The sequence below is a fragment of the Lithobates pipiens genome, unplaced genomic scaffold (genome assembly GCF_037356315.1).
Source record: "Lithobates pipiens isolate NorthernLeopardFrog02 unplaced genomic scaffold, aLitPip1_a1.2 Scaffold_3, whole genome shotgun sequence".
In the NCBI taxonomy this organism is placed as follows: domain Eukaryota; kingdom Metazoa; phylum Chordata; class Amphibia; order Anura; family Ranidae; genus Lithobates; species Lithobates pipiens.
The window spans coordinates 285,178,535-285,197,361 of NW_027507790.1; the positions used below are offsets into that span (position 1 = coordinate 285,178,535).

The following is an 18,827-nucleotide window of genomic DNA, read 5'->3' on the forward strand; positions in this document are numbered from 1 at the left end:
CTCCTCACAGAGAGACAGTGTGCGAGGAGGGAGAGCTTCTGTGCTGCAGTGGGAGTGAAAAAAAAAAAAACAGTGAACACTAACACAACACAGTGCCATCTGTCCCCAGTGCTACCTATCAGTGCCACCTGTCCCCAGTTCCACGTGCCACCTGTGATCAGTGTCACCAGTGCCACGTATCAGTGCCATCTGTCATCGGTGCCACATATTAATGCCATCTGTCATCAGTGTCACGTGCCACGTATCAGTGCCATCTGTCATCAGTGTAACGTGCCATCAGTGCCACGTATCAGAGCCATCTGTTATCAGTGCCACGTCAGTGTCACGTGTCATTGTCCTGGTGCTCCAGAGCCTTCAAAAGTGTAATAGGTAGTCAACAAGTTAGATGTGTAATATATGCTCCTAGAACACGTAATGGTGCTCCCTGCATGTTGGGTCTCTATATGGCCAGGCTGTGAAAGTCCCACACATCGTAAAGCTCAGGAGTAGCAGAATATATTTTGGGGCGTTATTTGTGGTATTATGGTGACAATTTTGTGAAAGAAAAAAAATAATCTTAATTTTGCAAAGAATTGTGGGAAAAAATGACAACATCAAAAACCTCACGATGCCTCTTACTAAATACCTTGGAATGTCTACTTTCAAGAAAAAGGGGTCATTGGGGGGGGGGGGGATTTGTACTTTCCTGGCTTGTTCGGGTCGCAAGAAATGAGATGGGCCACCAGTACATCAGATGAGATCATACTCTTTCCCCTCACTGTAGCAATTTATAATTTGAATTATTCAGGGTAAAAGTCCTATACACCATACAATCTTTGTGCATTCTCAAAAAAATGTGCCGTTTCTTCCAATAGAGCTTCAATGTGAAATCACTGCATATAGTGCCCGATAGTGATAGCTTACCTGTGCCTTTGAGAAAGCCGTGACTGGCACAGCATGCGAGGTGTGGAGTGACATCACACTGGGTGGGGGCTAGAATGCCATGTTGGAAAATCAGATCTGATGTAACTTGAATGAATGAATGAATGAAATACTTATATAGCGCACAATGCGAACTGAATCGCCTCTAGGCGCTGTGGCGAGCTTTGATCATCTGCTAAAAGAGGAAGGTCTTGAGTTTTTTCCTAAAAGCCAGGTGATTTTCTTCCAGGCGGATGTTGATTGGTAGAGCATTCCATAGCCACACAACTTCTGTACGATTTTCCCATTATAATCCTTTTACATGCAATTGTATTTTCAAGTGTTTGAAATAAAATATATATTCACGCTCTGCACGATTGGTTTCTATGATTCCTTTTGGCTGCCTCCATTTCTGTGAAATCTGGACCACGGAGACAGGAGACCGTCAGGCTCTAAAAAAAATGGTACTGGGATGACGCCTGCAGCTGCAGGTATAACCACTTAAAGTTCTGCGACGTACCAGCATGTTGCTGGTCATCAAATGGTTAAAGATCCTGTAAGTATAGAAATATGACTGATAAAATCAACCAATGACAGAGCTGTGAGCCAATCTCTCCGCACACAGAACCCACCAAGTCCTACAATAGAACTTCATTATACACAGCTAAAAATAACGTATGTTGGCAAAAAGTTAAAGAACCTGCAGGTGGATGCAGGGGGTAAAATATAATCTGGTAGGGGTGCTGAAAATAAGTTTTCCATGAAGAGAAACATTCTCTTATGTGTAACCGAAAACTAGACATACTAGTAAGTTCACCCCACACCAGACCATTTTCAACCCCAAACTCAACATGTTCGGTGAAGGCCGTCATATCCGACCCTTATTTATATACACTGCTCAATAACATTAAAGAAACTTTTTAATTAGTGTATAGCATCAAGTCAATTAAACTCCTGGGATATTGATCTGGTCAGTTAAGTAGCAGAGGGGGTTGTTAATCAGTTTCAGGTGCTTTGGTGTTAATGAAATGAACAACGGCTGCACTAGATGGGCTACAATGAGATGACCTCCAAAACAGGAATGGTTTTGCAGGTGGAGGCCACTGGCATTTTGTGCCCCCTGCTCATCTTTTCTGACTGTTTTTCACTAGTTTTGGATTGGGCTAGTGCCAGTGTCACTGCTGGTAGCAGGAGGCGATACCTGGACCCTATAGAGGTTGCACAGGTAGTCCAACTCCTCCAGCATGGAACGTCAATACATGCTATTGCCAGGTTTTCCGTCACCCAGCAGTCTCAGGAGCATAGAGGAGATTCCAGGAGACAGGCAGTTATTCTAGGAGAGCTGGACAGAGGGCTGTAGAAGGTCCTTAAACCATCAGGACCCGTATCTGCTCCTATGTGCAGTGCCAGAGCACTACAAAATGACCTCTAGTTGGCCACTGGTGTGAATGTATCTGACCAAACAATCCAAAACAGACTTCATGAGGGTGGTCTGAGGGCCCGACGTCCTCTACTAGGCCCTGTGCTCACTGCCCAGAACTGTGGAGTTTGATTGCCATTTGCTGTTGAACACCAGAATTGGCAGATCTGCCACTGGCACCCTGTGCTTTTCACACATGAGAGCAGGTTCACCCCGAGCATGTGACAGACGAAAAAGGGTCTGCAGAAGCCGTTGAGATAGTTATACTGCCTGTAACATTGTGCAGCATGACCGGTTTGGTGGTGGGTCAGTGATGGTCTGGGGACACACAGACCCCTACAGGCTAGACAATGGCACCCTGACTGCCATTAGGTATCAGGATGAGATCCTTGGACCCATTGTCAGACCCTGCGCTGGCCCAGTGGGTCCTGGATTCCTCCTGGTGCACGACAATGCTTGGCCTCACCTGGCAGGAGTATGCAGCCAGTTCCTGGAGGACGAAGGAATCGACTGATCTAAATCCAATAGAACACCTCTGGGACATCATGTTTCGGTTTATCGGACGCAGCCAGGTTGCACCTCGGTCTGTTCAGGAGCTCAGCGATGCCCTGGTCCAGATCTGGGAGGAAATACCCCAGAACACCATCCGTCTCATTAAGAGCATGTCCCGATGTGGTCAGGCATACAAACTACGGAGTTCCATTTTGAGTTGCTGCAATGAAATTTCAGCAAAATGGACTAGCCTGACGCATTTTTTTACTTTGATTTTTGGGGCATCTTTGAATTCTGCCCCTGTAGTTTGATCATTTTCATTTCCAAACGATATAGCAACCTTTCACATTACCCACTTCATATCAGTATAGATATCCAGCATCTTTTTCCCCTTTGAGATCTGATGTGTTTTTAAAGTGTTCCTTTAATTTTTTTTTTTTTGAGCAGTGTATTTTAATCACCAATCCAGTCCAGACAGGAGCTCCATCGTGCTGAGAGAGCGCCTCCCTGTGGTCTATTGGCAAACTACTACGAATTGTACCATACATAATTCAATTCATGTCGCCATAGAATAAAGATTAAACATGTAGATGGAGTATTCTGTCCACATATTTAAATTCTGATGGTCTAATTTCTGTGATTCTTCGTAAACAATTATGCAATACTGGCTAGAAATCCAACCAAACACATTCTTAAATATAAATTAACAAAGAAGGGTGGGCAACAACTAGGCAAACAGAATTGTACCAACAGGCCCAAAAACAAAAATGCCCAGAAAACTCCCACCGATCTGGTAGAATGAGTATGTAAAAGGAGGAGGTTTGAGGCATACTCTAATGGATCTGACAAAGTCCAGGCAATATAGAGACCATTCCTTTGGATACTTAGGAACAGGGCACAAGGTTGGCAGTACAATGTCCTCAACAGCAGAAAGAAAAATCTCAAACAGTCCAGGCGGTGTGTCCCTACTCCCGGACCATAAATCTTATCCCCACGTCAGTTGTTGGAATAACAGGGTCACGTAGGGAAAAGGAAAGGAAGGCTCCAATGGTGAAGTACATATATACTTTTATTAATAAAACCAAAAAAATGGAGAGGTACTCACAAACAGATAGGTAATTCACATATCACAACACAGCCGAGCGTTCCGTTCGTGTCTCGGACGTCACTTCCGGTGTCCTGATTCCTCCTATTCCGACGCGCATCGTCACGTGTCACATGAACTCATTGATATTCATGAAGGATACGCGTCGGAATAGGAGGAATCAGGACACCGGAAGTGACGTCCGAGACACGAACGGAACGCTCGGCTGTGTTGCGATATGTGAATTACCCATCTGTTGTTTGAGTACCTCTCCATTTTTTTGGTTTTATTAATAAAAGTATATATGTACTTCCCCATTGGAGCCTTCCTTTCCTTTTCCCTACGAGACCCTGTTATTCCAACAACTGACGTGGGGATAAGATTTATGTTCCGGGAGTAGGGACACACCGCCTGGACTGTTTGAGATTTTTCTTTCTGCTGTTTACCTTACAGCAGTAAGGTAAGGGGCCACTTCACTTGATGTGTGTGGAACACTGAAGAGGCACAAGAGGTTGTACACACTGGTTTTCCTGGCACCCTGTACCCGGAGAAGCACCTTATGAATCACGCGTCACTTTATATATTTTTTTAAAGAGACTCTGCCATTTTACTTTACTCATGTGTTCTAATTGCACTGTGTGATTCACGTGTGTGTCATTATTGGTATAGTTTTTAGTTTATTGTGTCAATTTTTACTGAGGAAAGAGCTTGCTTGCACTATACATTTCCACTGGTTTATGCCACTTTGAACCTATGAAGCACTGGACACTTTAAAGAGGAGCTGCACCTAAAAAAAAAATATTAAAAGCCAGCAGCTACTAATATTGCAGCTGCTGACTTTTAATAATATCACACTTACCTGTCCCAGGTTCCAGCGATGTCGGCGGCAGATAACGAGCGATCGCTCGTCTCTCTGCAGCCACCGCCGCCATCCTCTGTCAGGGAATCGGGAAGTGAAGCATGAGGGCTTCACTGCCCGGTTCCCTACTGCGCATGCGCGAGTTGCGCTGCGCTTCTCTTATGGTCCCCCGCTGTGTCTCTGGGAACTGTGTGTTTCCCAGAACACAACGGGGGGGGGAGCCATGCGGGGGTGGGCGGAGCCATGCGGCGGTCTGGCCGGAAGTGGGTGCAGATACCTGGATTATCCAGGTAGCTGCACCCCCCTCCCCCCCGAAAGGTGCCGATTGTGGCACCGGAGGGGGGGAGGGATAATACTAGCGGAACTTCCCCTTTAGGGTGAAGAACCGCTTTAATATCGCTTGTATATTGTATGTTTCATTTTAGCACCTGACACGTTACTCACCTATTGCCTTATTTATGGTCACGATAGCTGGTTTACACTATTGTTTAGTTATATGCAATTTGGTATTTAATTAATAGTAAGCACTAGGCACTTTAGATTCATTTATTATTTTTAAGGTAGCGCAGCACCACTTATTTGATTTTGATACACGTCTTTCAGGGGTAGGGTCTATACCTCTGTCGGTGTTCTGCTGCAACCCGCCCTTAGCATTAATTTAGGTTTTATATGATAGCGCGGGGATACTCCAATTTTGTTTAAGATAGTTTTTTTGGTGCTTTGATTATCAGTACATTTATTGGTGGAGGGGAACTTTGAGGATTCTTTTTGATGTGTTTTGGGTTTCATTGCTGACCTTGTGGATTTCATGCAGAATTTTGTAATTTGAAGGTATTTGTTGTGTTTTTAGGTACAAAATAGTACAAATATCCCCACTGGGCTTTGGTACCATGACCAGGTTGGAGTAGAAATCTTTGAACCCGTCTTGTGGAGGTACTGGCACAATGACTTCCTGGCACAAGAGGTGGTTCAGGGCCATTTGCAAATATAACTGTCCTTGGATGGTCTTTGGTTGGTTTGATTTGCCCAGAGAGAGGCAATCATATGTCCCCCACTCCTTGAAATTAGGGAGCCCCTTCATTGTGAAGGGGGCTTTGTGGCTTTTGTGGGCCAAGCCTTGTGCTGAAAGGAAGGGTTGTTTTTGGACTTTTCCTTTGCGGAAATCAAGTTTGCTTTGGTTACCTCTTTGATAAATTGGTCAAGTGCCTCAAAAAAACAGACATCTTACTTGGCAAGGCATATATGTAAGGCACCTTTTGTAGGCAGTTTCAGCTGTCCAAGCTTTAAGCCACAGGATTCTGTGCATTCAAATAGATATTTGAGCCAACCTGGAAATTTGTCTCCTGATATGTTCAAGGGCATCCACATAAAAAGCAGAGCACACGGCAATTGCTATAATTTCTCTGCAACAGCACAATCCTAAAATACAGGTGAATGTTTTTTGTTCATTGTCCTAGTCCAATTAGCTGCAGTTTGGCAACCTGAAATGGCAGCAAGAGCTCACTGCAAGGCCGGGCCTGTAAGAGCAAAGAGCCCTTAGAAGCATCTCAAACTTCCTATATGCAGAATCAATGAAGATGTTCCTTCTTTCAATAGGTACAGTGAGATGTTGTTTATAACAGAAACATCAGGATCAGTCACAGAAGTGTGACCCAATCGTCACAGATGACACAATTTATCTGTTCATGAACTGTAAATAAAGTCCATCTGCCATTCCTCCGAAGGGTCCATTGGGGACTGGGTTCCATAACAATAATTCATGGCCCTGGACCTGTAAAACACTCTGCGGCTGCCACTGCATTGCACCAAGTGCCAAGGTAAGCTCCCATGCAGGATCTAGTGTCCTAAGCAAACATTACATGCCATCCTCACAGTGTGGGGTCTGGGTACAGCTCTTAAGGAATCAGATGTACTGCTTCTGTGTAGACAATATAAGGCAGTAAGGTGTTTATTGAAGAACATTCACAAAGGAGAAGAGGTCCATCACATTCAGACACTAGCACAAAACTGAGGATTTACAGAAGGTTATAGGGGAGGATGTCCTGGGGTGGCATGTCCTCAAAAGCTCGCTAGTGTCCAATCTCTTAAAGGTACATTCTTATAACCCATGGGAAATGTTGCCCCTGTCCTGTCCTGTAGATATATCAATCATTAGACATACTTTAAATTTAAATTCTACATAGTGATCTTTTCCATACATTGATGCTCAACGTATTCAATTTGTTCCTTACTTCTATGGTTAGATTCCTTTAGAGTCTTGTTTGAGTTTAGGTACTACAGGACTGGTACAATATAAGGGACAAGAAATGAAGTGCAGCTGTCAGTTGGATAATAAGATATATCTATGCAAGTGACACAAAAAAAAAAAAAAAAAAAAAAAAAAAAAAAAAGGCACAGAGGCGCCTACGCACACCTCACTGTATTTTTAGGAGCTCCCCTGAAGCCTGCAAGTTCCCATTAGTATTGCCACTCTAGTGCAGTTCTGCATAGAAACCAATCAGCTTCCAGGTTTTTTGGTCAAAGCTTAATTGAACAAGCTGAACTTAGAAGCTGATTGGCTACCGTGCACAGCTGCACCAAATTTGGCACTCTCCAGTTTTAGTAAATCAACCCCATGTGTTCAGTGCATACTTCTTAACTTAAACTTGGAAAACTACCTGAAGACAGGTTTAATATAAAGGAATGAGTGTTCAACCCTGACAATCCAGTTCTGAATATTAGGAATGGCTCTGCTTTGGCCATTGGTGGTGCCATCACCACCAGAAGTAATGCTAGTCCTGTTGGTGATTCCACTGAGGGTACAGCTGAGAACGGGGATGTGACTAGGAAGAGTCTCTACATACAAATTCAGAACGTATAACACGTAACCAAAGTGGACAGCCACATGACTGGTAACTGCAATACAAGTCAGATTTGCTTCTCTGCTGACTATTATCGAGATCCACTGCTTACAAACCAAACACAAGGCAGGTTGGAGTTTGAATTCCTTTATTTTGCAAAAAAGAACATCATGAAATAAAAAGGCCATGCTCACAGTATCAGATCCGCTGCCACCGGAGACATAAAGTGCTGATAAATACTGTGGACCCTGCACGTGTCATGGTGTCACCTCTGTATCAGATCCCATGGGGTGGAGAATGTTTCTAAGGCACCAAAATCCCTTCATTCACGGTGGAGAGTTGAACCCCTTAGACGCTGGTAAGGACGCAGAGGGTGGTGGACGCTGCCTCCAGCGGTCAAGTACTGGTGTAGTGAAGGGGTTACGTATGATGAGGATGGGGGGAAGGGGGGATACAGGACAGTGGCACGGACTTACAAAATATATATATATATCTTATAGGTTTCTCCTTATTTACACACTGTCACATTGAACCCTTTACGTGTGAGGTATCATGAGACAGGGGCACACAAATACACACATACACACAAGCTAACATGGAATGTTTCCAGTTTGGCAATAAAGAACATTGGCAGTTATAAAAACCCAGCACAGGGGGTCAGGCGTTTATGTACCTGGGCTGGACATCAGGTACCTGACAGAGGGGAGGTTGGTTAAGTACGGAAAGAGTTAGTAAGTTATGTGTTGTGGAAGAGGAACTAGAAAGGACATGATGGGGCCCCCATCCTGGACTTGGCCTTCCTCGTGTGAAGGGAATAGTGTGCTGGATATACTTCCCTGCGGAGCACAGACTAAGGTGCCTGGCCAAGTAATGGATAATAAGATGGGACAACGATGATGGTCCAGCCAACTGCAGGATATAGAAAAGGGAAGGGCATATTATTCACAGATAATAGGCAAGAACCAGACATACCGATAGAGGTCCAGCTAAATGCCAAACACCGATACTGGTTCATGTGTGAATATGAGGGCGTAGTCAAGTGCCCAATAGATCAATGCATTTGCCGGGACCCCCATGAGGAGGCAGTCATGTGCCAGCCCCTGGATAGGATGGCACAGTTAAAGAATATGTCAACCTAGAATTTCATATTCCTGATGTGCATCTGCTGTACCATGTACATGTATGAATATTGATCCTGTTCACTTTGTATTGCTTCCTTTATGTAAAATTCCTGGTGTTCCTGCCAGTCTCTTTGCTTTCCTATTAAAAACTGACCACACTAGTTCTGGTCAGTTTTCTAGCTATGCTGAGAACTCAACCTGCTCTCCTCCAATGATCAAACGGTGCTGACACACCCCCTCTGCACAGCCATTCACTGGAAAGGCCCTTCTGCTGCTGCTTCTCCTCCCCCAGCTCTCTAAAGGTCCTTCTGCAGCTGGGAACAGAGGGTATGTGATTACTTATAAATAAAAAAGGTGTAAAAGTGAATTTGTTTTTATACATACGCACAAATATTTTGCCTTTCATTTCTATTTTAAACTGAATGGGTTTTTAACAATGGGAGGGTTTATATACACTTTAAGTGTCTGGTGTGGATATGAAAGTTCAGTCACGTGGCAGGCCACCGATATGAGAGTCCACCATGGTGATGGTTATTGAGGAAGTGCAGTTAAGGACAAGTTAGACAAGGGATGCAAACAAGTATTTGACCAAAAATAGAAAATCATTTAACAAGCAGAAATCAGGGAGGGCCAAATAAACCATGCACAGTAATGAGGGCGGTCAAGTATTCAAAACAATAACACAAGTTCTGTTATCAGGGTGGGTTTTTAGCACAGGGATGAATGAAACGGGCCCAAGTTCTGGGAGATCGGAGCCTGTACCAATACTGCACCCGCATGGTGGGAACAGGGGAGGAGACGGGCATACGAGGAAGGGGCTCTGCTACTTTATGTTGAACCAAGAAATGTAATGCAGACTTGCAGTTTCCTGGTGCTTGGTTATTGCTTCTAATATATGCTTTGGTTTGTGTCCCCATTAGGAAACCAGCAAGGAGCTCCTCCCCCTTTGGGGTGGTGGCTCAGATGATCCTGATGGATCCCCCCTGCCCTGTGCTTTGGGTGTCATCTGGAGAAGGTCCCATACAACACGCTACAAACAGACCCACAATAGCAGCACCACTCTGCCACCGACACAACACAACAGTGGGGGAAAAGACTGGTGCAGGGCAGGCCAGAGACCAACCCAAGACCAACCCAAGACCAACCCAAGACCACAACACTTGAGAACCTGTTAAAATATATTACATGTCACCACAAACAGGCGCATGTCTCAGACCTAATCAGGAGAATCCTTTATATGAATATGGTGCTTATTTTATCCGACTATAGAGAGAACACAAGAGAATCTGGGGGCTGACAGACATTTTGGTTCATTTATTGAATTGCACTCTGTTTTGCCGTGCACCACTCTTTTGCAAAACGAAATCCACACCGACTTCACGTCAGCAAGAATTTCAACTGCAGGAAAGTATGGGGGGGGGGGGGGGGGGGCATGAAGTCCAGACTGATCGCTTCGTGACACCCCCAAGTGTTAGGTGTGACCTGGGTGGTGAACCTAAGAGGAGGGATAAAACGGAACATTCAAACAACTACAGAGGACGCGCGCATGCGCGCGTACACACACACACACACACACCTCTCCGCCAAGCATGGCATCTATATAAAAACACTGTCCACATTCTGCAGTGGAGGATAAAACAGGAATAAGTTAAATAAATAAAATTAAATATAAAAAAAATGCATGATATAGTAACCAGGGCCTGGAATGGACTTAACCCAAATGCGCCCTGATACACAGCTGTACACAACACAACCGAGGCCAGTGACAGTCTGCAAACCCTGTAAGTGTCGCTCTATGGAAAAACAAGGGTTAAATCAGGACAAGTTCAATATTTACAAGGCAGGGAACCCAATGGCGTTTCAAGACCCCGTTTCGACCTGTTTTCTGACCTCCATCTTTCCACAGAACGTGACTTAGAGGGAGCATTGGACAAAAGGCAGTGGGGGTGGTGTGGGGGGTGGGGGCGGGTATGGGAGAGGGTGAGATGAGGGTAAACTGCACGCCCACTCACATCTGCCATCTTCCCACAAAAAAATAAAATAAAAACCACTGATACCGCATGGCACAAAATCTCATTAACATAAAGGGAGTCCCCGCCTACCTACGATACCTAAAATCTGGGGAACCCCTCGATTTTCACGTCACAGATATGAAATAACTCCATCGTCTCTCCACAAAGTCTTGGGGGTGCACTTAAAACACAGGAGAGGAGCAGCAAGGAGATTTGGGGAACAATAGTGCACTGAGATTATTAGTGGGTAACAAACATTGGGAAGGGGGGTGGGGAGGGGGGGGGAGGTGTCCCTCTGAGTCATATGGCTTCACGATACCAAAAAACATTGACGTCCTCACTGTGTGCAAGCTCCTGATTGGCCAGAGAGTCCAGGCAGTCTAGTGACGAGAGGGGCGGAGAAGGTGGTTGAGGACGCGGACCCCCTCGAGAAGTTTTGCAGAGAGAGAGTGAATGGTGTGCACACCGACCCCGCCTAGTGGTCAGCACAATATTACACCAAAGGTGTGCAGTCAAGGCTCTGCTCTCCCAAGCACAAGGCACTGGAACACGGGCACCTTGTCACACGGTCGTAGACGAATGAGTGGGCATGCCATGGGGCACACGGTGCCATGGCTGGTGAAGATCGGCTGCTAACCTGGATAAAGGATTCAGGCTCTGGTCACACAGGTCCCGTCGGTGGCTCTGTGGAGTCTCTGTGGCAGTGCCATAGCTTTGCACATTGCCCGTCACCCTTCTAGTCATGTTGGCCTCCAAGTGGGCCGCTACCTATCAGTTTCTGGCTCATCTTGGGGTCCTGGGGAGTTGAGGTTGAGGGGATAAGGGGCAGAGAAGGGGTTCACAAGGTTCAGCTATTACTTGAGACCATATTGATAACTTGTTCCATCTTCTGGCGCAGTTTGTGTTTTCGGCAATAAGAATCTCGATCCAAAGCAGTGAGGATCTGCAAGAAAAAGGGAATTATAGAAATAGTAGAACATATGGAGCAGATTATTCCATCCTCCAGAAAATGATACTAAGAACAAATGGCTACTCTTCACCGTCACTAGGTGGTAAAATGCAGTTATGTTTCCCACACATTCAAAACAATAAAAATGATCCAAGAGGTGCCGGCACATACCTAGACCAGCCCCCCAAAGCCTTGTCATTATGGCCAACTCTCAGCCCATTGTAATGGGCAAATACCTCCAGGTAGTGTGCAGCTTCCTTCCCTCTGCCCCCAACACCTACCTACAGAACCATCGCTATGATAGATTACCTCTATATGGGCTTTCTAAAGTCAGAACCCTCTGAAGGTAGGAAAGGGGGATTGGCACAACTGTGGACCAATTTAGCTGTGTGTGTAAATTTCAGTTTGGGTTCTGCAAGCAGGAGGGATTTTTCCACAGAGAAAAAAAAATATTGAGATTGCACTTTACATTCCCTTTAAAAAGGAAACTATAATGGCTTTTGGCCATTTAAAAAATAAAATTATATTATAATATATATACACATACATACACACACACACATATGCTGTAAGATATATAAATAATCTCATCTTTATTTAATTGATGAGAAGTTATACATAATTTTAAAATTTCATTTTTAAAGGGATTGTAAAGTAAATAAATAACAAACATGTTATACTTCCCTCCACTGTGCAGCTCGTTTTGCACATAGTGGCCCCGAACCTTCTCTTCTGGGGTCCCTCGGCGGCTGTCTCGGCTTCCTCCTGTAGGTACATCTCACGTTCATGCGAGCTCCCTCCCATGGTGAGAAGCACCTGCAGGCGCGCTCCCATGATACAGCCGGCGGCTATAGCCACTCGCTGTATCACACGGCCCCGCCCCCGGCCCTCCGCGTCATTGGATGTGATTGACAGCAGCGCAAGCCAATGGCTGCGCTGCTTTCAATCCATCCCCTCCAGCCAATCAGCAGCCAGACTGAGCGGCGAAGAGGATGGTGGGGGCGAGCGCGGGACTTTCGAGGGGTCAGGTAAGTAAAACGGGGGGGGGGGGGGCGCCGGCAGTGTCCGATGTTTTTTCACCTTAATACATAGAATGCATTAAGGTGAAAAAACATTTACCTTTACAACCCCTTTAAGCACTGAACACAAAGTATACAAAAAGATCACCGGTGACACCGGACATGTCTCTTGCCAGCACCGAACTCTTACCTCCTCTCGATATTTGTTGACATAGAAGAAAAGCTCGCTGAGAGCACTCAGGGAGTTGAACTCATTTGCATGGAGGCGAGATTGCTCCACAAGATAGGCGTCCATGTCCTGGTCGCTGATTGCGGCCATCTTGCTGATGTCTCTATAATATCTGTATAGGAGAGAGGGTGAGACTTTAGAGAAGTGATCTCCTCACAGTAGGACATTCTGGAGCACGGCCAATATTAGCACCCAGAGCTGCTGCTTTGTCTCCGGGTATCACACAGGCACAGTGGTGGTCAAATTACTTGATAAAAAAGGTGCCTCAAATGCAACCCCCTTACATCTCAAAAGGCTGCATATAATATCGGAGACTGCAGACATGCAACATCCATTTAAAAAGATCAGATGGGAAAAAAAAAAAAAAATCTAAAAAGGGACAGACAAAACAAAAAATGGAAGATATTCTAAAGGAAACCGAGCATTAAAAAACTAAAATGTAATCTGGGCTCTGTGCTATTCTATGCAATGAAGGCAGATCATGGCTGCTGGTGGGAGGGGGTGACGGGGGGTGTACATGGCTTCCTGAAAACAATACAACCCCCTGCCGCACTACTCCTTTCATGAGCCTTCAGCCCTTGTGCAAGCAGTGATCCGGCTCTTGTAAGTTTAGCAAATATCAAATCGCGGTGATGGATGTCAGTTTGGAGGAGGGTATAACAGGCTGCTCTATGTAATGCCCACATGTGATGCCCACATGTGATGCTGAGCCGGCTGTGCTTTCTGCTTTGTAGTGCTGCACAATGGTTGTATGTTGCCGATTTCCTGATCTCACTGCAAGTCTGCTGGGCTGGCTCTGTATAAACACAACAAACTCTCTGAAAACTCCCAAAATGCTCTTGGCAGCCAGACGCCATATGGTTAAGGCTGCGTGCCCTGTTTAAGTAAAGCACCAACCTTAATAATAGGTCCACTCAGCTTAAACATACCATATGCCTGGCTGCCTCAATACTACCATTTGAACACAAAGCTTTCATGCATAATTATCTACAATGTAAAAGATAACAATCTGGAAAAAAAAAAAAAAAAACATCTTGCCGATTTGAAACCCAACCATGGCACTGCCTGCTTGGAGTTTGCATGTTCTCCCTGTGCCTGTGTGGGTTTCCTCCGGGTACTCCGGTTTCCTCCCACACTCCAAAGACATGCAGGTAGGTTAACTGGCTCCCATCTAAATTGGCCCCGGTATATGTAGGTATGAATGCGAGTTACGGATCTTACATTGTAAGCTCCCTGAGGGCAGGGACTGATGAATGTAATCTATACTGTATATATAAAGTGCTGTGTTAATTGTTGGTGCTATGTAATAAATGAAAAAAAAAAATATATATATATATATATATAGGGCTGTCATTGCCGACTTGAAAACACTTGCCGCCTAGCTCACCCTCTGACACTAATACTTTCTAAGTTACAAACTCCGAACTTACATTCAGATCAGGCCAGATAAAGTCCTAAGAGAAGGCCTTATCTACCTGCTTGTTCTGGGTAACTGATTCAAAGCATTAAAGCAAGTGGGATAGCCAAGCAAACTAGTATTTTCAGGCAGACAATTCATAAATGGACAGCCTTTTTTCTCATGAGAAGTTTACAATGAAGTGAACTAATTCCACGGTATCATCCTGCATGTCCTCTCATGTGAGGATGGAAGAAAACCAGCTGAAAGTGACCAATCCAAGCACTCACCTCTCCACCCAAGTCTTGTAGTTGGGGATGTCCTTGGCGTAGAGCAGTTTGTTACTTGGCGAGTCCTTCCCGAGTCGGTGCTCAGAGGTGGAACAAGAGTCCATGAATGTCTGAGCCACCACAGAGAGGCAGGCGTCCGTGATGCTGTTCTTGTGAATGTCAAAGACAAACTGCGGGTTTTTGATCACATTCACCCAGAAGCGGAGAGGCAAACTAAAAACAGGTCAGGAGGAAAAAAAAAAAAAAAAAAACATTATCTGCAGGACTTGCAATAGTTTAAATAAAATGCCCACTTCACTAGGTAAGGAACATAGTGCTTGTTTGACCTAGGCTACATACTTCACTCCACAGTCCAGAGAGACCCAGCTGCCCTTTCCTCTGCTCTCCAGCACAAGAATGTGGGGGGGCGCTCCTACTTTATCATGTACAATGCAGGACTAGTGGTGGTCCTGCGCTGTATGCCTTGATGTCGGCAAGAGGCACAGCAGCAAGACCAGTCAGAGGCCAGAAAGAAGAGCGACTTCAGGGCACCAGTTACAATTCAAACTGGCAGAAGACTGATGGACTGTGGTGTAGGGTAAGTAATATGGTTTTAGATCACCCCAAAGACAAAATAAGCACTATATGTTGTATTAGCTTTAAAGAAAACAATCAAAAATTTATTATTTGATCTTAATGTCCTGAGTTAGATTCTAAACTGGAAAAATATTACTGGATGAGACATGGGACTTTCTGAAATGGGATGCATCACTTTTGAAACCGATTGCCAGCAGAAAAAGACCAGAAGATCATCTTTTGCATCACTTTACTGTGCAAGTCTTAGCCCTTGTACACACGGTAGGAAATTCCGGTGGAAAATGACCGATCGGACCGTGTTGTCGGATAATCAGACCACGTGTGTGGGCTTCATCTAACTTTCTCCATCAGAATGTCCGACCAACAAAGTTTGAGAGCTGGATATTAAAATTTTCCGACAACATGATCTGATCGGACTGTAGAGAATTCCGAACGGACAAAGTGCCACGCATGCTCAGATCAAATTACGAGACCAAAGCTATTGGCTACTAGCCTGAATGTAGTCCCGTCATAACTAAATTACATCATCACTTTACGAACGATCGAATTTTACGACAACTTTGTCCGACCGTGTGTATGCAAAACCAGTTTCAGACAAAATCCGACGGATTTTGTTGTTGGAATATCCGACCGTGTGTACAAGGGCTTACACATTTCACCAAATCAACAATAGTATTGAGACAGTACACATTGTACTGCAAAGTTATCTGAAAATGATTTTTGATATGGCATTCATAGTTGTTACATGCTTGCTTTGCATTTTTATGAGGGTATTTCAAATATAGGTTTATACTGCAGGTACCCCCTTGGTTCAAAGTACATCTGTTAAATGCAGATGGATGGATGTGTCCTCCTGAAAGGCTAATAAGAACAGAGGACAACACAATCAATTGCATTGTTTTCTGTAAGTCTAAAGCTAGGCATACAAGTTTTTTGGTTGAACCAGGGCTGATGCAGGGAGGCAAAGACAGATCTTGTGGATCCATGCCGTAATTTCTGGACCACAACAAAGACAACATTTTGGTATCCAAGATAGGGCAGACTGACCCTTTTAGTATGGGAATGGCAAATAGCCTTGAAAAATACACAAGAAACTGTAGTGTCTTAAGAATTGGGACAAAGACACTTGAGAACAAAAGACCTGAGATGGTTTGAATAGGATCTGTTGAAGTGTGCGCTGACACAAAGGATGGAAGTCAAAACCCAGGAACGAAACTCCAGTTTGAAACGCTCAGAAACCATATCCTGAACCCAAGCATTGAGATGCAAAAATGTCATCAACATCTCCCCAACCTGAAAAGCCAAAGAGGGCTGGTCTGAAAAAGAAAAGACTGCACAGTCTGCACCATAGGCTTTTCCCTTGAGGAGAAGAGTGCATTTGCCACCAGTAGTGTTCCAACGAAAAAAAAATAAAAAATCTAGAATCAATCCAAAAAGGTACCATAGTTCCACTGTCCGGCATCATAACCAAAGTGGCCATGCATGTGTACGGACATGAGATCAAAGAGATGCAGGGCTGTAGGGCTGTAGTTTTTAAAGGAAATCTGACTAATTGGTCATGGTGTGAAGAAGTTCAGTCACAAGCAGAATGAGGCATTATTTATAATGATTAGCAAATTTTATAATGAAGTCACTCAACAAAAGGAAAGAGTTTATGACATGCTGACGGCAAAAACCACCAAGGTCAGTGATGGAGCTTAAACAAGAGCCGTCAAATCCACCAATTTAAAGATGAATCCCAGGTATGGTATATTTTTACATTGATACTTGCTCCAGTGATCGCCACAAGCTTCCAGGTCCTGTGCTAAGTGGCTGGGGCGATGCTTGCTGACCACAGGAGGTTGGCCGCTCATGCCGAGGCATTCAGAGTCTCTGAATCAATGCAAAGTTTTCTCTGACTGGATGAACTGAAGCGGTGTAAAAAGGAGTGAGAAAAGTTAAGTAGCAACATTTAAATTGAGATGCCCATAGTAGAAAAATAAAGGAGGGCTCCTCTATGTGGCTAATCTGAACTACATAAGGCAAGTCTAGCCTAAAGGAGATGTTAACCTTCCAAAGACAATTGTCAATTCCAGGTGTTACTGTAGAAAATACGGTATAAGCCGCCTCCGTATTGCAGAGATGGGGACAGAAAAACTGCCTCAGCTCTGGACTGATAACTCCATAGGGAAGCCCTGGTCTAACCTAAAATTTGGAATGCTGTTTTAACTAGAACACAGAAATATAGTCAATACTGATCACAGGACAGAGGGAACACCAGCATGGATAATGAGCTAGGAACTTGCACTGTTTCGCCAACTGGAGAACTTTCCAGAATTTTCATATCCAGTGGCTGTAAATAACTGGAGAAACTTCCACAAATTGAGGGCTATTGCAGAGAGAACACCGGGGTAACTCAGAAAACCTGCACTTGGCAGACTGGAGAAACATCCAGGACCATCTCATGATGACATGCCTCTAGTCACACCAGGCAGAGAAGAACAACAGATCTTCCTGGAAGTGGCTTTTCTTGCTTTTAGCAAAGAAGGAACGTCAGACTCAGAGACCCCCCTATCTTTTAGAATGTGGGTTTCAACAGTTTTGCCATGCAAAGGGCCCCAAGATAGGAAATCTTGCCTGTTGAGAAAAAGTCAGGGGTCTTCTGAGAGTACATCTGTGTACCAGGTTCTTCTGAGCCAGTTTGGTGCAATGAGAATCACTGTTTTACCATCTTGTTCTTTCTTTTTGAGCAGATGTGTAGAATTCATACTGGGGAGGAAGGTGCAGATTAGCCTAAACTGAGACCAGGGAATTATCAGGGCAATCAAGGCCAACCCTAGAGGATCCTTAGTCCTGGCTAGAAAAATAAGTAGCTTGTTATTGAATCTGGAGGCCAGGATATCCACATCCAGAGCTCCCCATTTCTAACATAAAGAAGTCTAGATAAAGGGCCCATTCCGCCTTGATCCAAGCAGTGGCAGCCGCGATAGTCTGCCTTCCTGTTTTGAACTCTTGGTATGAGGACCGCAGAGATTGCTGGACAGTGAGCTTCAGTCTGACATTACCTGGTTTGTTCCTTCAAGGCTACAAGACTGCTGGCCATGACATTGTCTGACTGCACCCCTGATTGAGTGCCTTTCAAGAGGGGGAATCCAGTGTTGGAGATCCAACTGGACTGCTCTGAGCTCTAATATGTTGATGGGAGGTGGATTCCACAGATGAGCATATTTCCTGGGCCTTTATGGACTGAAACACTCACACCCCAGCTTGAAAAACCGGTATCTGTAGTTATCACTTCCCAGTGATAGGGAAAAAATGATTTCCCATTGGCTAGGCCTGGGCTTGAGATTCACCCGAGTTGGTTGTTCCAGGTCAACAACATGTAGTAATGGAGGGTTCTTGAATGAAATTTGGTAAATTTCACTGCCTTAAAGGCTACTATAAGTCAGAGAACTCACATGGGAAATATTATTGGGGGATGAGGTCTCTTTGACCCTTCATTCTTGCTAGAACTGCGAGAAAAGCCTTTGCCTAGAATGTGTAAAGGACCAGCTCCAAGTATTCCAGCTACAGAGAAGGATAAATAACAGATTTTTAAAAAGAAATCATCATGTAACCACAATTCTGGGGCATTTGCTTTGTCCTGTGCATGTTTGCTGAC

The 18,827-nt window shown here is 44.6% G+C and overlaps 2 protein-coding genes across 3 annotated transcripts in view; one reads left to right on the forward strand and one right to left on the reverse strand.

The window, feature by feature from the left end:
* The window catches only part of LOC143941218 (uncharacterized), a 354,111-nt gene that overhangs the window by 41,359 nt on the left and 293,925 nt on the right, over positions 1–18,827 (forward strand). The gene's annotated exons all lie outside the window — the stretch shown is intronic.
* Positions 7,727–18,827, reverse strand: part of PLXNA3 (plexin A3) — a 162,963-nt gene continuing 151,862 nt past the window's right edge. The window contains exons 29-31 of the mRNA XM_077463262.1: positions 14,612–14,824; positions 12,887–13,037; positions 7,727–11,671 (exon numbers count right to left, since the gene is read on the reverse strand). Coding sequence (XP_077319388.1) covers positions 11,576–11,671; positions 12,887–13,037; positions 14,612–14,824 — 460 coding nt within the window. The 3' untranslated portion in view covers positions 7,727–11,575. The remainder of the gene's footprint in view (positions 11,672–12,886; positions 13,038–14,611; positions 14,825–18,827) is intronic.